This window comes from Phocoena sinus, chromosome 16 (genome assembly GCF_008692025.1).
Source record: "Phocoena sinus isolate mPhoSin1 chromosome 16, mPhoSin1.pri, whole genome shotgun sequence".
NCBI lineage: Eukaryota > Metazoa > Chordata > Mammalia > Artiodactyla > Phocoenidae > Phocoena > Phocoena sinus.
Genome location: NC_045778.1, coordinates 65,512,658 through 65,538,668, shown reverse-complemented (window position 1 = coordinate 65,538,668; position 26,011 = coordinate 65,512,658). Strand labels below are relative to the sequence as shown.

The 26,011-nt window shown below is 38.9% G+C and overlaps 1 protein-coding gene across 2 annotated transcripts in view; it reads right to left on the bottom strand.

Annotated features, from left to right (window-relative positions):
• MXI1 (MAX interactor 1, dimerization protein) overlaps positions 1-26,011 on the bottom strand; it is a 100,791-nt gene continuing 74,780 nt past the window's right edge. For both annotated transcript variants that reach the window (XM_032608637.1, XM_032608638.1), the window contains exons 4-6: positions 7,571-7,685; positions 6,782-6,953; positions 1-2,530 (exon numbers count right to left, since the gene is read on the bottom strand). In XM_032608637.1, the coding sequence (XP_032464528.1) occupies positions 2,367-2,530; positions 6,782-6,953; positions 7,571-7,685 (451 nt within the window). In that variant the 3' untranslated portion in view covers positions 1-2,366. The remainder of the gene's footprint in view (positions 2,531-6,781; positions 6,954-7,570; positions 7,686-26,011) is intronic.

The window sequence follows — 26,011 nt, the reverse complement described above, 5'->3', positions numbered from 1 at the left end:
TTCTTCATTCACAATTTTTATTTCTTGCAGTTAACTTTTTGTATCTTCAAAGTCCATTTGTCTTTAAAAAAAATTAATACTTATTCATCATACAATCCATCCCCCTCCCCCAAGGAAAACAAATTCAGGGAAGGAGTAATTTAGGGGGCAGTTGAAATAGGTACTATAGGTTCGTGACAAAGGCTTCCCAGCCCACCATCCTGTACATATACAACAAAATTGCAGCACCTCAAGTTCACCTAAATGAAGTCCCAAATTCCAGCCCTCGGCAAGTGATGCAAGTGAATGCCATGGGAATTACAAAATGGAAGCTCTGTCACTGGCTTCCATTTATTTTCCATGGTAGTTAGCAGAGTCTTCAAACTGTCTCCTTTGGGAAAGTCAAAACAACATTTTGACCTGGCCAGGAGTAATTATAAATGAAACCAGAAATAATTTATTACCTGGGCCACAGAAATGAATTTCTTTTATCATGTTTTTCATTAAGTCCCCAGCACCTGAAGTAGCAAGTTCTAATAATGGGCTCCTAAAGGCATGCAGTTTTTCACACATCTACTTCAAAGAATTTCTTCCACTCAAACATACCACAGTCAAGGACAATATTTTTGGAGGCACGGGAAGAGCACAAGAACAAGTAAGTATATGATGAGGCCTTGTGTACGACCAAGATGGTTCACTTCATATATAGAAGCAGTGAGAGCTGTTAAAAGTGCTACTTACAAAGGATGGTCTAACATTACACACACAACTGCACTGCTAAATATGGTTGTCTTTATTTTCTTTTTCCTTGCCCAGCCCTATCTAAACAAAATAAAACTACAGGACTGAAATTAACCCATTAAAATCAGCAATAAGTTATGAAAATCATAAAGCTTTTTTTTTTCTTTTTTAAGTAATTAAGGGTAGTTAAATTATTTAAAGTATACAAAGTCCAAAGAGCCAGGGTAAGGTCTCCAAGGCTTCCTGGGGTGAGGGAGAGGGCCAGGGGAGAACCTGGGAGTTTGAAAGACAAAAAGGGAAGAACACGTGACATCAAAGTGCAGGCTAGAATTTCACTTAAAATAACATTTCTGAAAATATTGACAAGAGCAACAATAGCACCTGCACAATGGGATTGTGAGGGAGAGAGACTGCCTGTAGGAAAACAGAAGCAAATCTTTACATTAAAATGAGACAAGTGCCGAACTTAACTATGTTAACTATGATAGTATGTCTACTATAGATATCAGATGGTTAAAAGATGGTAAAAGATAATGATTCTAAAAGAAAACAAAAACAGCATTGACCTTTTTTCTACTTAGCCCAGACCTCATTCATTTTGTGCACTATGAAGAGTGAGGTGTGAGGTGTTTTATCATTATCAAATGCTGCATCAAAATAGATGATTTTTTTCCCATGTGTTTTTCACTATAAAAGACGTCTATGTTTTTTATGGACAAGCTTTAAAAAGATGTCATTTTGGTTTTCAACACATACAAACAGTTATCAAAATCTGAAATAAAAATGCTGCCATGGCTCAGACCTTGGCCTGCTAATCTGTGTGCACAACTCTTCTGGCCACGCAGACACAGAGGCACATGGAGCTTTTTCCTTCTGGCCCCTCTATCCGAACTCAGGCCCCGTGTGGTAGAGGGTGTCATGCACACAGACCCAAGGGCCTAAGGGCAGCTGACTGTAGAGCTGGCGGTTGGGTGCCCTAGTGCTAACAATGCTGGATAAGGTTAGCTTGCTTAGCATGGAATCCAACAGAAAGCTGAGCTGCATGATGATCCCTTTCAAAAGGCTTCATGGGAGTCTCTCCTTTTGCAGAGCATGAAATGAGCTTTTTTTTTTTTTTTTTAAAGAACTGATCATCCACAGGCTTCATGAGAAGCTGTCCCAGGCTTGAGTTTTAATAGTTCTTTAGCTATCCAAGATTAATGCCTGATTATCTTGTCTTGTCATTACTGTAGGTTTGATTTTTGTTTTTAGGACCAAAAAAGCTCAGGAAGTGTTCATAATCCCATCCTTAAATGTGTCTACTCAATCAATGTAGTATGAGCAAACTTGAAAAGAAAAAGAGGATGGAATCTCCAATGTCCTCTTTCAAGTCAACTAAATCAAATCGAGAAAATTTCACACATTTTCTGCTGCCATTAGAAACTGATTCTCAGATATGAATATTAGAATATTTGTTCTGCTGAGGAGCCTCTGCTCCACGTTTTGCTAAGTATTTGCTTAAACAGAGGTCTCTTGACCCTTCCATTCAAGTATAGTTTTGTTTAGCTTTAAAGAGGAGACTGCATCATGAACCCAATTTAAGAGATTGTTTGGATTGAACTGGCCCAGTGAATATTTTGCCCTGCACTGTTATGTCATGCTGGGTTCTAGGAAGTGAACGAAAGTTTGACACTGGCACTGGAGTAACCCTCGTCACTCCCAATACTCTGCAGGCTGCTGTGGTCATCAATGTCACTGATGCTGGTGGTACTGATATTGTCCACTTCTCCATGGGAGAACTCTGTGCTTTCAACATCCACTTCAATCTCCTCTGCCAAAGGGAAAAAAGGAAGAATGTTAGTAATCTAGTATACGTGCGCCTTCAAGAACAGGGGGGCATGAGGAAAAGAAACTACTTTTTGTAGTATAAACTGTTATACAAACTATTATCAGTGATCTCTGAAGAACAGAAGGTCCCAAAGATTGAGAGACACAGGGATATATTTTACAAGGGAAATGTCTGGTATACAGTGGTGGTCTCAATTTAAGCAGCAAGTTTACTAAAGCCTTTGACACCAGTCCGTCTAGACCTTCCACCAAAAGCACTTGACCTATTTGGGAATTAGTGCTTAATATTAAAAGATCCCGGGCTTCCCTGGTGGCGCAGTGGTTGAGAGTCCGCCTGCCGATGCAGGGGACGCGGGTTCGTGCCCCGGTCCGGGAAGATCCCACATGCCGCGGAGCAGCTAGGCCCGTGAGCCATGGCCGCTGAGCCTGCGCGTCCGGAGCCTGTGCTCCGCAACGGGAGAGGCCACAACAGTGAGAGGCCCGCGTACCACCAAAAAAAAAAAAAAAAAAAAAAAAAAAATATTAAAAGATCCCAACCCCAAGTGGTTTAACAACATTTGTTTTGCATTAAACTAGAAACTAATTCTCAGTGATCTTTATTAAGCAGAGTTGCCTTCAAGGGGGAAAAAAGCATAAACTGAATACAGGTGAACTAGAAAATGTATCCATCCGGGCCTTTGGTGGTATTACTTTACAGATAGTTCTAGGTATTATTTTACAGATAGACTTCTAGGATTCATCATAAAGATCTCTGACTATTCAGTAACCAAAATTAGCCAGTCATTATAAAGTGGACTCTGAGAGATTTGTCTTCAATTAAATTCTCTTGCATCACATATAGCTTGAAATGAGGGCATGAGTCTTAAAAGTCTCTGGATTATAGTGAGAGCTATAGTAAAGATTACAGTAAAGGCATTTTATTTTAATACTGGTGGTATTTAACTTTACTTCAAAAACCAAACATGATTTAAAAAAATCTAAATACATATATGACCCAGCTATGTATAGATATTTTAATTGTTAAATACTATATATACAATCACCAATAATATATAAAAAGCAATACACATTTTTTTTTTAAAGGCAGTTGAAAGACCACTTCCTCCCATAACAGACAGGATGAACTCAATATTCTTCAATTCTCTTAAAACAAACTCAAAGCCTGATGTTTCACATTTGGCACTGATTTTAGCTATTCACACTGATCACACAATCACTTTAGGAAACACAGATTCTAGCTGAGCGCAAGAAGACAGAGTAAGTTATTTTAAAGAGCATAATTTTCAAAAGGGCTTGTTGCTTCTAAAAGTTCTAGCAATCTGTTTTTGTTTTTGTTTTTGTGGTACGCGGGCCTCTCACTGTTGTGGCCGCTCCGGATGCACAGCCTCAGCGGCCATGGCTCATGGTCCTAGCCGCTCTGCAGCATGTGGGATCTTCCCGGACCGGGGCCCGAACCCCGTCCCCTGCATCGGCAGGCGGACTCTCAACCACTGCGCCACCAGGGAAGCCCTAGCAATCTGTTTTTACAATGTAGGCAGTTGTCCAAACAGGCTGTACAAATAATCCTGTGAATTCATAACTATTTGTTTCATATCCATAATGCTTCACAGGCTATTTAGTGTTTCCCAGTATCACAGAACACTCATCCAACCTACATTAGGGAAACAAAATCAAGACACCCTATCCAACAGAGCATGCTAAACTCAAAACAAAATATAATGAGAGACTGTTCTAGCCAAAATGGACTAGAGATGTTACTAAAAAAGTTCCTGTAACTCTGGGAAAGAGAGCTGCCAGAGAAGAACAAGAGTGGTACTTGGTAAGGTACTTGCACTTTGGGAATACTAAAAAAAATGAGAACATTTATAATGATGAAAACATGCCCTCTCTCTGCAATTTGGAGGTGGGGTGGGTACAAGGAGGTACCCACTTTTTGGTTATTTGAGGGTAACCAAAAAAGTTGATGAGGAAATATTCTTCTTTAAAGAAGAAAAAGTTAATAAACACAAGAAGAATGATAGAATTAGAAAATCACTATTTTGTAACACCGAATGAAATATTGATTGAGCAACAATCATCAATGACCGTTAAAACTATTAAGTGAAAGGTTGATAAATCTGCATAAAAGATGACATCACCTGAACCCACTGACCAATGTTATCACTATCATGGGACAATCAAAAATAACACTGATGCAACAGGAAGTACACAGCACCACCCATGAAGTATTCTTGCCTCAAAAAAGAACATGAATTTAATCATGCCCCTAGATCTACCAACCAGTTTACAAGAAATATGAGGGACAGAACATGTTAAATGCCACCATGAGGATTCATTCAGCCAAATCTAGAATGTGGGAAACTCTATAAGAAAAATGGCCCAGTTTCCCAGGTTCTACAAGAAATAATTGGCACTGAAAAAAAAAGTGGGAAAGGGAAAACTATTATAGATTAGAAGTACAGTTGACCCTTGAACAACTCAGGGGGTTAGGGATGCCAACTCTCCACAGAGTCAAAAATCTGAGTCTAGCCTTACAGTCAGCCCTCCCTAGCTGCAGATTTAACCAATCATGGATCATGTAAGTGCTGTAGCACATATTTATTGAAATATATCGACACATAAGTGCACCTGTGCAGTTCGAATTTGTGTTGTTCAAGGGCCAACCGTACCTTAAAAAGTACAAACAAATGTAATGTAGACTTTGTTTGGGTTCTAATTCAAACATACCAGGGCTTGCCTGGTGGCACAGTGGTTGAGAGTCCGCCTGCTGATGCAGGGGACACGGGTTCGTGCCCCGGTATGGGAAGATCCCACATGCCGCAGAGCGGCTAGGCCCGTAAGCCATAGCTGCTGAGCCTGCGCGTCCCGAGCCTGTGCTCCGCAACGGGAGAGGCCACAACAGCGAGAGGCCCGTGTACCGCAAACAAACAAACAAACAAACAAAAACCATACCAATGGTAAGATGCCATTTTTGAGAAAGTCTATCAGACACTGGGTATTAGATGACACCAAATAGGATTATCTGATTTTATTCATTTTGTGGGATATTATAATAGTATTATATATATTTTTAAAGTCCTAGATACATATTGAAGTATTTAGGAACAAAATGATAATGTTACCTGAAATTTAATTTTAAAAAACTCCAGAAAAAATGGTGAGGAAGTAAGGGTAGTAGAGAACAGGTAAAACAAGAATGACAAAATGTTGACAGCTGTTCAAGCTGGATGACAGGTACATGAGAGTTCATTACTTGATTTACTTCTGTGTATGTTTAAAAATTTCCATAATACAAAATCAAAAGGAATTTTACAAAATTTTCTTTTTTTGTTTTAGAATCCTCAAAATCTTGTGAGCTCTAGTTAAAGTTCACCTCTGGGATCTTTTATTGTGGTGTGAGGCCTCATGTAGTGGGAGCTACAGATGAGCAGATCAGTAAGATTCAAACAATTTCTTTTCTGGTGGTTTTTTGTTCTTTAATTCTGCCAAAGACAAATGTTCTGGGGCAAATGTAAAGAGAAATGTGAAGGGCATGGTACTTTAAAATATAGATATAAAAATTAACATCACCAGTAATAAAACATGTCAACATAATATATCTTCCTGATACAATGAATTGAGAAGGGCACAACATCACTTCTGTGATATTTCTTCCCCCAAATGTATAATACCTCAATCTAATGAAAAACATCAGACAAACCCAAATTGAGGAACACTGCATAAAATAACTGACCAATATTCTTCAAATGTGTCATGGTCATGAAAGAAAGACTGAAGAAATATCTAATGTAGGATACTGCACTGGATCCTGGATCAGACAAAGGACATTATTGGGGAAAGTGGTGAAATTTGAATAAGGTTTATAGATTAATTAATAGTACTGCATGAATGTTAATTTCCTGGTTTCAATAACTATTATGGTTACATAAGATATTAACATTAGGGGAACCTGGGTGAAGGGTATATGAGAACTCAACAATTTTCTACAGAAAACTTACAACTTTTAAGTCTAAAATTGTTTCAAAGTGGAAAATTTTCAATATACATATAATCAAGAAAAAAAATTCTATAATTCATACAGGCATTGCTAGACAATGTTGTGACTACATAAAATGTAGAATGCTACATTCAATGTTGGCAAAAAAGGGAGCAAATACAATGCCACCCAACCTCCCCTCTCTAAATTCAGATACAGGGATGCTGTGTTTCATTAGCAAAGAAGCTCACTGCCTACCTCGCTCTGAATCAGAACGATCTGAAGAAATAGTTGATCCAATGCTGTCCATTCGTATTCGTTCCATCTCTTGAGGACCCTGCAGCTGTTCCAGTCGCCGCTTTAAAAATCTCTGTTCTCGTTCCAAATTCTCTAGCTGGTGCTGGCTCTTCCTTTCAGCTTCTTCAAGTTTCTAAAATGATAAGTTTGTGTGAGGTACAGTACAAACAATAAAACTGATTCCTGCCTAACATCTCAAAAGATTTCTTCTTTGACAGAGAAAACATGAATGACTATACATGTGTGTATATACATAAAAACATACATAAGTATATATTTTTTAAACATGAAATATAGTTATTTCTTCACTGTGTGTGTGTGTGTGTGTGTGTGTGTGTGTGTAATGAATGCTACATTACTAGAACAGTATAGAATTCTGAAAGTCTGTTAAGTTACCACCACAAAAGAGAAACTTGCTCTGCCATATAGTTTGATGGAAAATTACTGAGAGACACAGCCAAATGAAGTCATCTCCACCAGAGGGCACAACTGCCTTCCTTCAGGGTATCAGCAGAGTAATTGTTATTTTCCTAGTATTCTCAGCTCTTCAAATGACCACACTGTCAAAACAATTTAATGTAATCAGGTTATGTTGCTCCCATCAGATTAGCTGATAAGTTTTCAGAAAATTTCTCTTGAGGTCAGTTATTAAAGGAGGTCACTGTGCTAGCTGATATATATGAATAAGAATCATTGCTAAAAAGAGAGCAGGACTGAGAATCATGTGAAAATATGACAAAAAATTCCTACCTTGATGTGTGCTTTGGCTTTGTTGAGCAAACCAAGTGTTGTGTGCCTGGTGCAATCTGGTCCTAGTGGAATCAGAACTTTTAAGCGTTCTAAACACAGGCGAAGATGAGCTCGTCTAAGAAAGACAAAAAAGTCCAATCAGTACAGCCTGAATATTCCACTAAAAACATCCTAAAGCCTATTTTAAGACAAATAAGAATTTGCACATTATTCAGTCTATAACCACGTTACGCCCCTAATTCTTCAGTTTCAACAAAGTATCTGCACGCAAGTGAAGCTGTGCCTACAGGTTTTCAGTTTCTGACATTTCTGTTGTACTCTGAAAACATCGGTCACTTCAGATTATTATCCCCAATGGTTATCTCTGTCAGAGGTGATTTAATTTTAACCTGCCCCATAAACTGTCTCAACTGTATTAATGTGGAAGTAGGAAAACATATTTGGGCAACTGTATTTGATTTTGAATGTGTAAAACCACAGGCTAGAATAGAGGTTTTCAGCTTCAGAGCACCCCAAAATGCTCACAAATTTCCATTTCTTCCCTTCCACCTTTCATTCACACACACACACACACACACACACACACACCTCTCCACAACTGTAGCCATCCTACAGTGTTTATGTTATTATGTATTAGGCTGAACCATACAAAATTTCTGATATTCAACCATTTCTCACTTATAAAAATGGCAACTTCATATGACCCAACACAATAGAAACAGCAAAATTCTGTGGCTAGTGAGGACAGGGTTAGGCAAAATATATGGCCCTGAGATCAATTCTAGCCACTGAAACAACAACCCATAAAATAGTCCCCTGCTTCCTAATATCTAAGTGTACCAGCTATCATTAGCTTTTCATTTTTATTTCTGTCTCCCTCTTCCCTCTTACTACCCCTTACCCACCTCCAATTTTCTACTCATGGAAAAAAACCATGACAGAATTCTTCACTAAAAGTCACTGTATTCTTTAATACACCCATCCTATGGGCAAGTTAGGGAAATTTTCTCTGTAAATGCTAGTAGAGAGCCTCATGAATTTATATTCCCTATACCCTACAGGAACTATGATTACCATGATGAGAGTTCTGGGTACATAATTTCACCCTGAAACAATACTAGTTCATATATCTGGTCCTGTGCTTCATAAAGTATAACATAATTAATCACTTAATAATATATCTGAAAAGAAAATCCACAGATGTGCTCATAGATTAGCTCTATTCTGTAAAGAGCCATAATTGAACATTTAGCAACTGTTTCAACTGTCCCACAAACAGAACACATCCTCCATTTTTTCCTCAAAGAGGGCCAAAACGGTCTGCTAGCTCAGCCACCGACCTATGCTTTCTTTGCCTTAATACATAAGAAATAATGTCAAGAGACATTCTCAAATGCTAGCAATTTCAAAGAGGGATAGGATAAGGCAGCCAATTATGTCATTGACAAGTAAGGATGATTAAGGGTAGTGAGGTCAGAGATCTGGCAGATGAATTGTCAAGATTCTTCCAGTATCCACTAGCCCAGCTAGTTAAAGGTCTGCTAGCATTTCCATTCCAAATCTCTTTATTGAGTTCAACAACTAAAATCTAGTAATTGGCTCCAGGCTGAAACCTGACATACCTAATGTGGATAAGGAAAAAATTTTTTTAAACTTGCCCTAAATTAAAGGATTATCAATGGATTCCCCTTAATGAGATTTAACAATTTTAAAGTCACTCTCCTCCCCTGCTATGCTTCCCAAAACCATAGAGCCTTTAGTAGAATTTTCCTTTTTAATTGGAAAATCTCTTAGGTGAGGACTCTCACATGATCACAGAGTGCTCTTGCTGAACAGGCTAAAACTAAACAAAATAAAGTCCACATTAAAAAGTGCCTTTGAGATTGGTTCAAGATGGCAGAGCAGAAGGACGTGCACTCACTCCCTCTTGGGAGAGCACTGGAATCACAACTAACTGCTGAACAATCATCGGCAGGAAGACACTGGAACTCACCAAAAAAGATACCCCACATCCAAAGACAAAGGAGAAGCCGCAATGAGATGATAGGAGGGGCACAATCACAGTAAAATCAAATCCCATGACTGCTGGGTGGGTGACTCACAGACTGGAGAACACTTATACCACAGAAGTCCACCCACTGGAGTGAAGGTTCTGAGCCCCACGTCAGGCTTCCCAGCCTGAGGGTCCAGCAATGCGAGGAGGAATTCCTAGAGAATCAGACTTTGAAGGCCAGCAGGATTTGATTGCAGGACTTTGACAGGACTGGGGGAAACACAGACTCCACTCTTGGAGGGTACACACAAAGTAGTATGCACATTGGGACCCAGGGGAAGGAGCAGTGACCCCACAGAGACTGAACCAGACCTACCTGCTAGTGTTGGAGGGTCTCCTGTAGAGGCAGGGGGTGGCTGTGTCTCACCATGAGGACAAGGACACTGGCAGAAGTTCTGGAAAGTATTCCTTGGCATGAGCCCTCCCAGAGTCCACCATTAGCCCCACCTAAGAGCCCAGGGAGGCTCCAGTGTTGGGTCACCTCAGGCCAAAGAACCAACAGGAAGGGAACCCAGCACCACCCACGAGCAGAAAAGTAGATTAAAGTTTTACTGAGCTCTGCCCACCAGACCAACAGCCAGTTCTACCCACCACCAGTCCCTCCCATCAAGAAACTTGCTCAAGCCTCTTAGATAGCCTTATCCACCAGAGGCCAGACAGCACAAGCAAGAAAAACTACAGTCCTGCAGCCTGTGGAACAAAAACCACATTCACAGAAAGACAGACAAGATGAAAAGGCAGAGGATTAGGTATCAGATGAAGGAACAAGATAAAACCCTTGAAAAACAACTAAATGAAGTGGAGCTAGGCAATCTTGCGGAAAAAGAATTCAGAATAATGATAGTGAAGATGATCCAGGACCTCAGAAAAAGAATGGAGGCAAAGATTGAGAAGATGCAAGAAATGTTTAACAAAGACCTAGAAGAATTAAAGAACAAACAAACAGAGATGAACAATACAATAACTGAAATGAAAAATACACTAGAAGGAATCAATAGCAGAAAAACTGAGGCAAAAGAACGGATAAATGATCTGGAAGACAGAATGGTAGAATTCACTGCTGTGGAACAGAATAAAGAAAAAAGAACGAAAAGAAATGAAGACAGCCTAAGAGACCTCTGGGACAACATGAAACATAACAACATTCGCATTATCGGGGTCCCAGAAGGAGAAGAGAGAGAGAAAGGACCAGAGAAAATATTTGAAGAGATTATAGTCAAAAACTTCCCTAATATGGGAAAGGAAATAGCCACCCAAGTCCAGGAAGTGCAGAGAGTCCCATACAGGATAAACCCAAGGAGAAACACGCCGAGACACACAGTAATCAAACTGGCAAAAATTAAAGACAAAGAAAAATTATTGAAAGAAGCAAGGGAAAAACGACAAATAACATACAAGGGAACTCCCATAAGGTTAACAGCTGATTTCTCAGCAGAAACTCTATGAGCCAGAAGGGAGTGGCATGACGTATTTAAAGTGATGAAAGGGAAGAACCTACAACCAAGATTACTCTACCCTGCAAGGATCTCATTCACATTTGATGGAGAAATCAAAAGCTTTACAGACAAGCAAAAGCTAAGAGAATTCAGCAACACCAAATCAGCTTTACAACAAATGCTAAAGGAACTTCTCTAAGTGGGACACACAAGAGAAGAAAAGGACCTACAAAAACAAACCCAAAACAATTAATAAAATGGTAACAGGAACATACATATTGATAATTACCTTAAATGTGAATGGATTACATGCTCCAACCAAAAGACACAGGCTCGTTGAATGGATACAAAAATAAGACCCGTATATATGCTGTCTACAAGAGACCCACTTCAGACCTAGGGACACATACAGACTGAAAGTGAGGGAATGGAAAAAGATATTCCATGCAAATGGAAATCAAAATAAAGCCAGAGTAGCACTACTCATATCAGATAAAATAGACTTTAAAATAGAGAATGTTACAAGAGACAAGGTAGGACACTCAATGGATCAATTCAAGAAGAATGTATAACAATTATAAATATATATGCTCCCAACATAGGAGCACCTCAATACATAAGGCAATTGCTAACAGCTATAAAAGAGGAAATAGACAGTAGCACAATAATAGTGGGGGACTTTAACACCTCACTTACACCAATGGACAGGTCATCCAAACAGAAAATTACTAAGGAAACACAAGCTTTAAATGACACAACAGACCACATAGATTTAATTGATATTTATAGGACATTCCATCCAAAACCAGCAGATTACACTTTATTCTCAAGTGCGCACACAACATTCTCCAGGATAGATCACATCTTGAATCACAAATCAAGGCTCAGTAAATTTAAGAAAATTGAAATCATATCAAGCATCTTTTCTGACCACAACGCTATGAGATTAGAAATCAATTACAGCGAAAAAAACGTAAAAAACACAAACACCTGGAGGCTAAACAATACATTACTAAATAACTGAGAAATCACTGAAGAAATCAAAGAGGAAATCAAAAAATATCTAGAGACAAATGACAATGAAAACATGACGATCCAAAACTGATGGGATGCAGAAAAAGCTGTTCTAAGAGGGAAGTTTATAGCAATACAAGCCTACCTCAAGAAACAAGAAAGATCTCAAATAAACAATCTAACGTTACACCTAAAGGAACTAGAGAAAGAAGAACAAACAAAACCCAAAGTTAGTACAAGGAAAGAAATCATAAAGAGCAGAAATAAATGAAATAGAAACAGAGGAAATAACAGCAAAGATCAATACAACTAAAAGCTGGTTCTTTGAGAAGATAAACAAAATTGATAAACCATTAGCCAGACTCATCAAGAAAAAGAGGGAGAGGACTCAAATCAATAAAATTAGAAATGAAAAAGGAGAAGTCACCACTGACACCACAGAAATACAAAGCATCCTAAGAGACTACTACAAGCAACTCTATGCCAATAAAACCTGGAAGAGGGGGCTTCCCTGGTGGCACAGTGGTTCAGAGTCCGCCTGCCGATGCAGGGGACATGGGTTCGTGCCCCGGTCCGGGAAGATCCCACATGCTGCGGAGCAGCTGGGCCCGTGAGCCATGGCCGCTGAGCCTGCGCGTCCGGAGCCTGTGCTCTGCAAAGGGAGAGGCCACGACAGTGAGAGGCCCGCGTAACGCAAAAAAATAAAAAAAACCAACCTGGAAGACATGAACAAATTCTTAGAAAGGTATAAGCTTCCAAGACTGAACTGGGAAGAAACAGAAGACATGAACAGACCTATCACAAGTAATGAAATTGAAACTGTGATTAAAAATCTTCCAACAAACAAAAGTCCAGGAACAGATGGCTTCACAGGTGAATTCTATCAAACATTTAGAGAAGCGCTAACACCCATCCTTCTCAAACTCTTCCAGAAAATTACAGAGGAAGGAACACTCCCAAACTCATTCTATGAGGCCACCATCACCCTGATACCAAAACCAGACAAAGATACTACAAAAACAGAAAATTATAGACCAATATCACTGATGAATATAGATGCAAAAATCCTCAATAAAATACTGGCAAGCAGAATCCAACAGCATATTAAAAGGATCATACACCATGATCAAGTGGGATTTATCCCAGGGATGCAAGGATTCTTCAATATATGCAAATCAATCAATGTGATACACCATATTAACAAATTGAAGAAGAAAAACACTATGATCATCTCAATAGATTCAGAAAAAGCTTTTGTCAGAATTCAACACCATTTATGATAAAAACTCTCCAGAAAGGGGGCACAGAGGGAAACTACCTCAACATAAATAAAGGCCATATACGACAAACCCACAGCAAACATCGTTCTCAATGGAGAAAAACTGAAAGCATTTCCTCTAAGATCAGGAACAAGACAAGGATGTCCACTCTCACCACTATTATTCAACATAGTTTTGGAAGTCCTAGCCACGGCAATTAGAGAAGAAAAAGAAATAGAAGGAATCCAAATCGGAAAAGAATAAGTAAAACTGTCATTGTTTGCAGATGACATGATACTATACAGAGAATCCTAAAGATGCCACCAGAAAACTACTAGAGCTAATCAATGACTTTTGTAAAGTTGCAGGATACAAAATTAGTGCACACAAATCTCTTGCATTCCTATACACTAATGATGAAAATCTGAAAATGAAATTAAAGAAACACTCCCATTTACCACTGCAACAAAAAGAATAAAATACCTAGGAATAAACCTACCTATGGAGACAAAAGACCTGTATGCAGAAAATGCTAAGACACTGATGAAAGAAATTAAAGATGATACAAATAGATGGAGAGATATATCATATTCTTGGATTGGAAGAACCAATATTGTGAAAATGACTATACTACCCAAAGCAATCCACAGATTCAATGCAATCCCTATCAAATTACCAATGGCATTTTTTACAGAACTAGAACAAAAAATTTTTAAATTTATATGGAGACACAAAAGACCCCGAACAGCCAAAGCAGTCTTGAGGGAAAAAAAGCGGAGCTGGAGGAATCAGACTTCCTGACTTCGGACTATACTACAAAACTATAGTAATCAAGACAACGTGGTCCTGGCACAAAAACAGAGATATAGATCAATGGAACAGGCTAGAAAGCCCAGAGATAAACCCACGCACCTATGGTCAACTAATCTATGACAAAGGAGGCAAGGATATACAATGGAGAAAAAACAGTCTGTTCAATAAGTGGTGCTGGGAAAACTGGACAGCTACATTAAAGAATGAAATTAGAACACTCCCTAACACCATATACAAAAATAAACTCAAAATGGATTAGAGACCTAAATGTAAGACCGGACACCATAAAACTCTTAGAGGAAAACACAGGAAGAACACTCTTTGACATAAATCACAGCCAGATCTTTTTTGATCCACCTCCTAGAGTAATAGAAATAAAAACAAAAATAAACGGGATCTAATGAAACTTAAAAGCTTTTGCAAAGCAAAAGCAAAACTACAAGCAAGACAAAAAGGCAACCCCCAGAATGGGAGAAAATATTTGCAAATGAATCAACGGACAAAGGATTAATCTCCAAAATATATAAACAGCTCATGCAGCTCAATATTAAAAAAACAAACAACCCAATCCAAAAATGGGCAGAAGACCTAAATAGACATTTCTCCAAAGAAGACATAAAGATGGCCAAGAACCACATGAAAACCTGCTCAACATCACTAATTATTAGAGAAATGCAAATCAAAACTACAATGAGGTATCACCTCACACCAGTTACAATGGGCATTATCAGAAAATCTACAAACAACAAATGCTGGAGAGTGTGTGGAGAAAAGGGAACCCTCTTGCACTGTTAGTGGGAATGTAAATTGATACAGCCACTATGGAGAACAGTATGGAGGTTCCTTAAAAAACTAAAAATAGAGTTACCATATGACCCAGCAATCCCACTACTGGGCATATACCCAGAGAAAACCATAATTTAAAAAGACATGCACCCCAATGTTCACTGCAGCACTATTTACAATAGCCAGGTCATGGAAGCAACCTAAATGCCCATCGACAGACAAATGCATAAAGAAGATGTGGTACATATATACAATGGAATATTACTCAGCCATAAGAAGGAACGAAATCAGGTCATTTGTAGAGACGTGGATGAATCTAGGGACTGTCATACAGAGTGAAGTAACTCAGAAAGAGAAAAACAAATATCGTATATTAATGCATATATGTGGAACCTAGAAGAATGGCACAGATGAACCGGTTTTCAGGGCAGAAATTGAGACACAGATGTAAAGAACAAATGTATGGACACCAAGGGCGGAAAGTGGCGGGGGTGATGGTGGTGTGATGAATTGAGAGACTGGGACTGACATATATACACTAATAGGTATAAAATGGATAACTAATAAGAACCTGCTGTATAAAAAAATAAATAAAATTCAAAAAAAAATAAAAAGTGACTTTAAACGCTTCATCAGGATTATTATACCATATGCCTAACAACTGAACTCATGTGAGATGACTGGAGGGTGGAGAGAGACTGGTGGTTCTCTTGCAATAATTAGAGGCTCCCAAGGGAGCTCTGAATTCAGTCATCTAAAAAAGTTAACAAAGCAACTAACTAGTAAAGTTAACAAGTATTTTGCCACAGGAATAACTTGTCAATTTTGTTTAACCCCAGAAATTCAGTGCATATATAGGAACTTTTACTTTTAGCTTAAGAAACTTCAAAATGACTCCTTACTATAGTTTCATATCAAGAAAAAAATGGGTGGGTCAGTTTTCTGTTTTGTGAGATCTAAGTTAAAGTCATATTAACACCTAAGCAGAATTTGCAGCAACATGGATGCAACTAGAGATTATCATACTAAGTGAAGTAAGTCAGACAGAGAAAGACAAATATCATATGATATCACTTATGTGTGGAATCTAAAATATGGCACAAATGAACATATCTACAAAACAGAAACAGACTCACAGACACAGAGGTCAAACTTGTGATTGCCAAGGGGGAGGTGGGAAGGGAGAGGGATGGACTGACAGTTTGGGGTTGGTAGATGCAAACTATTACATTTAGAATGGATAAACAACAAGGTCCTACTGTATAGCACAGGGAACTATATCCAATTTCCTGGGATAAACCATAATGGAAAAGAATATGAAAAAAGGAGTGTGTGTGTGTGGGGGGGGGGGGGTATGTGTGTGTGTGTGTGTGTGTGTGTGTATACACACACATACATATATATATGGATAACTGAGTCACTTTGCTGTACAGCAGAGACTGGCACAACATTGTAAATCAACTATACTTCAATTAAAAAAAAAGATGAGAAAATACAACTATGCTTTAATGTGAAAAAAAAAAAACATACAATCTAGGCAGAAATCAATTAACAAGGGACTTGCCTGGTGGCACAGTGGTTAAGAGTCTGCCTGCCAATGCAGGGGACGTGGGTTTGATCCCCGTTCCAGGAAGATCCCACGTGCCGTGGAGCAACTAGGCCCGAGTGCCACAACAGCTGAGCCTGTGCTCTAGAGCCTGCAAGCCATGACTGCTAGCTCACGTGCCACAACTACTGAAGCCTGTGTGCCGCAACTGCTGAGCCTGCGTGCTGCAACTGCTGAGGCCTGTGTGCTGCAACTGCTGAAGCCCGCACGCCTAGAGCCCGTGCTCCACAACAAGAGAAGCCACCGCAACGAGAAGCCACTGCAATGAGAAGCCCATGCACTGCAACGAAGAGTAGTCCCTGCCTGCCTCAACTAGAGAGAGCCCGTGCACAGCAATGAAGACCACCCCCCTCCCAAAAAAAAGCAGCCAAAAAAAAAAAGAGAAGAAATCAACTAACAATATTAAAATGTCTGTTTTCTCTTTTTAAAAAATCATTCAGTTGTATATTACATGACTTTGTGTACTCAGCAATGATGTTCCAGACACTTGTTTGAGTGGGAGAAGTAAAAAAACGTATATTTTAAGAGTTTACAATCTAGACTACAGAACGAAACATTTTGTTTCATTTGGTTCACAATGAAATGAGTCATACAGGTATCAAGGGCAACAGAATCTGAATAAAAGGAGAGATTGTAATTGGAGAAGGCAGCCTTATAAAAGAGGTTGAAACTTGACTTTGAACTTGAGGGATGCTGAATTTGTTTATGAAAAAAGCAAGGATTTTCAAGGTAATTAAAAGAGTAAAGGATTCAAAGTTCACATATTGGGACCAAGTTTAAACCAAAAATTAAAAATAGTTTTTTTTGTTCAAGAGAAAACAACTGAATTGTAATTCTATAAGGAAGTATCAGCCAAGTTCAGCAGTCTGGTGATCTACAATAGCACTGTCAAATCAGGAGCTACCCAAGCCAAAGGAGTCAAGGTGTAAGTAATGCCTAAATGAACAGGGAAGGCGGACTGCTCCTCTAAAATATTATTTTTTATTGGCCACTACTGAACATTTCTTAAGTCAATTTTTTTAACCATTTAAAAAAATTGAAGTATAGTTAATTCACAATGTGTTAGTTTCAGGTGTACAACAAAGTGATTTGGTTATACATACATTTTCTTTTCAGATTCTTTTCCATTATAGGCTATTACAAGATACTAACTATAATTCCCTGTGCTATACTATAGGTCCTTGTTGTTTATTTTATATATAGTAGCGTGTATATGTTAATCCCAAACTCCTAATTTATCTCCCCCACCCCTATCCTGCTATTCCCTTTGGTAAGCATAAGTTTGTTTTCTATGTCTGAGTCTACTTCTGTTTTCTAAATAAGTTCATTTGTATCATTATTTTTTAGATCCCACATATAAGTGATATCATATGATAGTTGTCTTTCTCTGTCTGACTTAACTTAACTTAATATGATAATCTCTAGGTCCATCCATGTTGCTGCAAATGGCATTATTTCATTCTTTTTTATGGCTGAGTAATATTCAACTGTATATATATATATATATATATATATATATATATATATATACACCACATCTTCCTTATACATTCATCTGTTTTTTTTTTAAACATCTTTGTTGGAGTATAATTGCTTTACAATGGTGTGTTACTTTCTGCTTTATAACAAAGTGAATCAGTTATACATATACATGTGTTCCCATATCTCTTCCCTCTTGAGTCTCCCTCCCTCCCACCCTCCCTATCCCACCCCTCTAGGTGGTCACAAACCACCTAGCTGATCTCCCTGTGCTATGCGGCTGCTTCCCATTAGCTATCTATTTTACATTTGGTAGTGTATATATGTCCATGCCACACTTTGTCACAGCTTACCCTTCCCCCTCCCCATATCCTCAAGTCCATGCTCTAGTAAGTCTGTGTCTTTATTCCCGTCTTACCCCCAGGTTCTCCATGACATTTTTTTTTCTTTAGATTCCATATATATGTATTAGCATACGGTATTTGTTTTTCCTTCTGACTTACTTCACTCTGTATGACAGACTCGAGGTCTATCCACCTCGCCACAAATAACTCAATTTCGTTTCTTTTTATGGCTGAGTAATATTCCATTGTATATATGTGCTACATCTTCTTTATCCATTCATCTGTTGATGGACACTTAGGTTGCTTCCATGTCCTGGCTATTGTAAATAGAGCTGCAACGAACATTTTGGTACATGACTCTTTTTGAATTATGGTTTTCTCAGGGTATATGCCCAGTCGTGGGATTGCTGGGTCCTATGGTAGTTCTATTTTTAGTTTTTTAAGGAACTTCCATACTGTTGTCTGTAGTGGCTGTACCAATTTACATTCCCACCAACAGTGCAAGAGTGTTCCCTTTTCTCCACACCCTCTCCAGCATTTATTGTTCCTAGATTTTTTGATGATGGCCATTCTGACTGGTGTGAGATGATATCTCATTGTAGTTTTGATTTGCATTTCTCTAATGATTAATGAGGTTGAGCATTCTTTCATGTGTTTGTTGCCAATCTGTATATCTTCTTTGGAGAAATGTCTATTTAGGTCTTCTGCCCATTTTTGGATTGGGTTGTTTGTTTTTTTGTTATTGAGCTGCTTGTAAATTTTGGAGATTAATCCTTTGTCAGTTGCTTCATTTGCAAATATTTTCTCCCATTCTAAGGGTTGTCCTTTGGTCTTGTTTATAAGGTTTCCTTTTCTGTGCAAAAGCTTTTAAATCACATTAGGTCCCATTTATTATTTATTTTATTTCCATTTCTCTAGGCGGTGGGTCAAAAAGGATCTTGCTGTGATTTATGTCACAGAGCGTTCTGCCTATGTTTTCCTCTAAGAGTTTGATAGTGTCTGGCCTTATATTTAGGTCTTTAATCCATTTTGAGTTTATTTTTGTGTATGGTGTTAGGGAGTGTTCTAATTTTATACTTTTACATGTACCTGTCCAGTTTTCCCAGCACCACTTATTGAAGAGGCTGTCTTTTCTCCACTGTATATTTTTGCCTCCTTTATCAAAGATAAGGTGACCATATGTGCATGGATTTATCTCTGGGCTTTCTACCTTGTTCCATTGATCTATATTTCTGTTTTTGTGCCAGTGCCATACTGTCTTGATTACTGTAGCTTTGTAGTATAGTCTGAAGTCAGGGAGCCTGATTCCTCCAGTTCCTTTTTTCGTTCTCAAGATTGCTTTGGCTATTCGGGGTCTTTTGTGTTTCCATACAAATTGTGAAATTTTTTGTTCTAGTTCTGTGAAAAATGCCAGTGGTAGTTTCATAGGGATTGCATTGAATCTGTAGATTGCTTTGGGTAGTAGAGTCATTTTCCCAATGTTGATTCTTCCAATCCAAGAACATGGTATATCTCTCCATCTATTTGTATCATCTTTAATTTCTTTCATCAGTGTCTTCTAATTTTCTGCATACAGGTCTTTTGTCTCCTTAGGTAGGTTTATTCCTAGATATTTTATTCTTTTTGTTGCCATGGTAAATGGGAGTGTTTTCTTAATTTCATTTTCAGATTTTTCATCATTAGTGTATAAGAATGCCAGAGATTTCTGTGCATTAATTTTGTATCCTGCTACTTTACCAAATTCATTGATTAGCTCTAGTAGTTTTCTCTTAGCATCTTTAGGATTCTCTATGTTGATGGACATTTAGGTTGCTTCCAGGTCTTGGCTATTGTAAATAGTGCTGCAATGAACATTGGGGTGCATGTATTTTTTTGAATTTTTATTGAGTTATAATTTACATACAATATAATTCACTTGCTTTACTTGTACAATTCAATGATTTTTGGGTATATTTAGAGAGTTGTGTAACCATCACCACAGGCATGGAGTTTATTTATTTATTTTTTGGCCACACTGCATATGGGATCTTAGTTCCTCAACCAGGGATCGAACCTGTGCCCCTGGCATTGGAAGTGTGAAGTCTTACCCACTGGACCACCAGGTACATCCCGCCTGTATCTTTTTTTTTTTTTTTTTTTTTGCGGTATGCGGGCCTCTCACTCTTGTGGCCTCTCCCGTTGCGGAGCACAGGCTCTGGACGCACAGGCTCAGCAGCCATGGCTCACGGGCCCAGCCGCTCCGTGGCATGTGGGATCCTCCCGGACTGGGGCACGAACCTGTGTCCCCTGCATCGGCAGGTGGACTCTCAACCACTGCGCCACCAGGGAAGCCCCCGCCTGTACCTTTTTGAATTAGAGTGTTCTCTGGATATATGCCAAAGAGTGGAATTGCAGGATCATATGGTACTCTGTTTTTAGTTTATTAAGGAACATCTATACTGTTTTCCATAATGCCTGCACCAATTTACATGCCCACCAACAGTGTAGGAGGGTTCCACTACTGAACATTTCTTCAGTCAAGTAATTTTAAATGTGCTCCAAGATGTAGTTTATACTAAGAAAACATACCCTGAGATAACATGTCTCACAAAGGCCAGTGATGCCATTTTCCATGTTTTGTAAATAGGGTCCTTCAAAACAGATAATATTATGAAGGATGAGTGGTGAATGATGTCCTCTGCTCTTCTGTGGGGCAAGTGTATGTGTGGGAGCCAAATATCATTTCCTCCAGTTTTTGTACTTGTAAGTGAATTGGGCATTTGGAGAATAGAATAACAAAGGGTTAATGGAAGTTGAACGATAGCAGCTGACCAAGGCGGAGCCACACTTTTCAAAGTTGGCATTCAAATACTGCATATAGTTTTTCACATGTGCTTATATACCACTTTTAAGTAAATGCAATGGACTCTCTGTGACTGTAAACTGGAAAGTTCAATCAGAAAATCCATTCTCTTCCATGTGTAAGTATTTTCTCTCCAGCAAATTATGAAATGAACTATATGGCAAAATTCTTCTTCCCTTACAATGGTGCTGTGCTGCTCTCCACCCTTTCCCCCATAGTCACCCTGCTGGTAACCAGATTGCAAGCTTAACCACCAATGACCTAGAAAGGCATGTCTTTTGATGCCATCTGGTCCTTTCTTTTCTTGCCTTCATTCTCATGTGACTGGTGGCTCAGGAGTCTCCTGTACAGAGCTGCCAAATCATGAACTGTAAGACAATGCGGGAAAAAGAGGACAAGTGACAGAGAAGAAAAAAAGCTTGGTTTGATTTGAAAATCCTTATGTACTGAGAAAAAAATTGCAACTATCATGAGATGATGTTTTTCAAGTCTTCAAGGAGTGGAAGAACTGACATAAAGAAGGATTCATGAAAGGCATGGTTCTGTACCTTTAGTCAAAGTAGGGTAAGAAGGTCGGCGGAAGTTAAGGCTGCTGTTCTGAATATTCTGGTGAACATTAGACTAACAATCAATAGGAAAAAACCTCACATTGTAAAATTAACGTAATCAGACTTGATGGAAAAAATGTAGCACCTTGGTTAGCAGTTACTTAACTTTTCACAACACATCAATAGCTCAATAAAAACTATACAACTAAAATCTTTCCTAATTTAGCGTGAGTGACTGTAAAGCAAAGTTAAGATTAGACACTGCAGCAGGAGGTGCCTTGTGAGAAAACTGGAGTCTTGCAGAGAGGGAGGGGGCAAGACAATGGAGAGATGGCAAAGTACTTTTATTTTCAAAGACACTTTGAGGTTTGTTTTAAAATGAGATTTAAAAGTGGGTTTTACCCAGGGGAAGAGGCAATTCCCAGTGACTAACCCTGTTGGAGAGAAGGTCCTATCAGAATTACCCACACCTTCAAAAAGGGCAAGCCCCTTGTGGGAGAAGGAACAATTAGAGTCTGTTTGGCTTTTATTTTGGTAGATTGGGATCATTTTTCCCTGAAAGAACCAGTGCTGCTTTTGATTTCAAACCTTGTAAACTCTACTGCCAAAGTGAAATAACACAGAACGTGAGGGGAAATGATTTTGCCATAAAATGGCCCCTGCTAGGAGGTGTGATATTTTAATGCATAAGTATATCAACCAGAAGAAGCACACTGTTGAGGGAGGAGAGAGGAAAGAATTCCCTTTCAGAAAAAAATTGCAGGCATCTATCACACGATGATGTTTTTCAAGTCCTCTCTTGAAACTCTAATCTCTCTGCCCAACAACAATAAGAAATTTAACGCCTGCCCAGCCTCACAAACCATCCATTGGCTGATGCCCTTGGAGGCACGGTCCTTCACTGGAACTTACTTGTCTTTCATTCCTCCACTACGGGATACCAAGACTTTGCCAAGTAACGAAATAAAAATGGAAAACAAGTCAAGCGATAGGGACAGTACTGTATTTTCCTCTCAGTTGAATGTTACGCAATGGGCTGTGAGCCCTCCCTTGAGCCAATTTCTTCAAAGCTGCAGTGGCTTGTGGCCAGGTTTCCCAACTCCCTACACAACACTTTTGCACATGACAGCAACTAGCTGTTTTTCCTACACATTTTATACTCCAGCATTTCTCTAAATGTAACATGCTGAGAATTTTCTGAAAATCAACAGTTACCAAAAAAACCAACCAAACAAAAAACTGCCTGCCTCCTTTCTTATAAAGAAAAATGACATTAAAGATGGATCCAGATATCAAGCACAATCATGCTACACATGAACTTTATTTACAAAAACAAATATGATCATATTCTGCTGTTCAGCTTACTCTGTTTATGAAATAAGCTTTAGACAAGCTATTCCCATAAAATGGCACATGATAATTATATGCTTCATTTACAACTTATATATTATCTACTTCATAAAAAATAGACTATTAACTCCCAGTGAGTAACTTAGTAAGTGGCATTTCCCTAGCGTTGGAATTGACTGTGGTGTCATGGGGCTTAAGGACAATAAAATTAAAACTTAGGAGAATAGCTAGGACCCTCTTCTCACTTTTCAGAGAAAAACTGCTTTCATTAATATTCCTCTTAATTCAACTGGTATCTTGTAAAATTACCAGATAGGAATATTAACAAGTGTTATAATGAAGTTGTAAATTATATAAAGTACATAATATTATGATAATATAAATTATTCTATAGTCACATTTATCCACCTCAGCACTTAAAGGGCTCATCTATATACAAGATAAGAAAATCAGTAAGGTTGAGATACATGTTACTCATTCTTTGAAAACTTTTAAAAATCACTTTCTCCCAGTAAAATCAAAGTAGTTCTTAGGGTAGGGAGACAGAGAGGTTTTTTTTAAATTATTCTATTTTTTAAAAATAAATTTATTGATTGATTGATTTAAACATTTTTGGCTGCATTGTGTCTTCGCCGCTGCACACAGCCTTTCTCCAGTTGCAGGGAGCGGGGGCTACTCTTCGTTGTGGTGCGCGGGCTTCTCATTGTGGTGGCTTCTCTTGTTGTGGAGCACAATCTCTAGGCGCATGGGCTTCAGCGGCTGTGGCACGTGGGCTTCACTAGTTGTGCGTCGCAGGCTCTAGAGCACAGGCTCAGTAGCTGTGGTGCACAGGCTTAGTTGCTCCATGGCATGTGGGATCTTCTTGGACCAGGGCTCGAACCCGTGTCTCCTGCATTGGCAGGCAGATTCTTAACCACTGTGCCACCAGGGAAGTCACCAGAGAGTATTTAAAGCCAGAAAGTTAAATATAGTATGCCTTCCAGAAATCATAATTTTCCTCAAAGTTTTGGAAAAAGAACACTATTTTACATAAAAACAAGAACTGATAATATAAATAGTGTTTATATAAAATAGTGTTCTTTATATGAAGAAGACTTTAAATAAATCTTAACATTATTTCACAGTACAACCCAGGACCTCCAGGAATCTATGTTAAACTATTAGAGCAAATTACTACAGATCACTATCAGAGCTTGGGACTTCAGAACATCAATTCTGAATTATTGTTAGGATTATGTCTTTCAAAGGTTTAGAGAGAGAGAAAGAGTGGAGTGGGGGAAGTGAGCAGGGGAGAGGTGAGTACTCAATAAATTAATGAGGACAGTGACATATTCTTTCTTAAACTACACAGATTCCATGGAGGCTGAAATTTTAGTCTTTACATCTCAGAGATATGAAGAGGATGAAGTGCCACTCAGTCGATAACAATGACCATCAGTAAACAAAGAGCTACACTCTATTATGCCACTGAATTAGATGCTGTAAAAAATTTTTAAAGATGCCAGTAGGGTTTCCCTGGTGGCGCAGTGGTTGAGAGTCCGCCTGCCGATGCAGGGGACGGGGTTCGGGCCCCGGTCCGGGAAGATCCCACATGCCGCGGAGCAGCTGGGCCCATGAGCCATGGCCGCTGAGCCTGCGCGTCCAGAGCCTGTTGCTCAGCAACGGGAGAGGCCACAACAGTGAGAGGCCCGCGTACTGCAACAAAACAAAACAAAACAAAACAAAACAAAAAAAAGATGCCAGTAGTAATCTTTATCTGTTTGAAGATGCTATAATTTGGCCTACCACCTTTCCAGCTCCACCTACCATTACCCATTCCCTTTTGCAAACCTGTTCCACAAACCAAAGGTTTGTATTTACGGATTTCTTTACCTGGAATACCCTTTCCTCCAGTCCTCTAGTGGGCATCTAACTCATTTGTCAGCCCACAGCCAAACTACTGTTTCTTCCATGAGGCCTTCCTTGCCATATCCCTTCCTCAGATAATTAATACCTGATTTTTACACTAATCACGCTATATTTTAATTATCTTCTGGATAAGAATGAATCCATACTTTTTAGTCATTTCAGTTCTTCCAATACCCAAACAGAATGACTGGCCCACAGTGGGGAGAAGGGGTGTAGCAATTTCTAGTGGATATTTCTGGGACTCTCTAACTCACCAAAGTTGAGGTAAAAATACAGGGGCCTCCAAACAGTATAATCAGATGGCAGGCCAACATTCATGAGAGATTTGCTTATGGATGCCAGAACACTATACTTTGGTGTGCAGCTGTGGTTGCCATCCAAGATGACTACACGTAGAGTAACTGACAATCTCCAACCAACTCTTGTTAAGAGTCGACATGAAGCAGAGGGTTGGGAACTGCAACCATTACAAGAGAGTGACTTATCAAAGTATTTACAGTGATGGGAGACTAGGTCAACAATGTCAAATAAAATTCACAGATAACTTTTTAAAATCCATTTTTTTGGTCACCAATATCAACTTTCTGACCTTACTGACAGGCCTCCTAGCAAGTACAAAACCTGGCTGATAAGTCTGGCCTCTGTTCCAGCTGTTGTTCAAGAAATGGTGATAATAACAAGTATGATGACAGGAAGGCAATTATGAAGGAGAAAATAGAAAAAAAAAAGCTAAGAAAACCCAGGTATGAGAGGGAAAAGTCTAAAAAGAACTACTCCACAATGCAAGGGGGAAAAAAATTAAATGAACAGTTTTTATCTCATTTGGTAAGATGAGAAACTCATGTCTGCATAGTTTTACAAGCTCCCAGGACTGCTGATCCCTTGAAGCCTACAGTACAGAACACATAAATTATTTCTTTTTTATTGTCCTGCATTCATCTCTAAGGGAGACTTGACTTTTGACAGCCTCATTTGAAAAAAATAATTAAAATCTGGTTCCAGA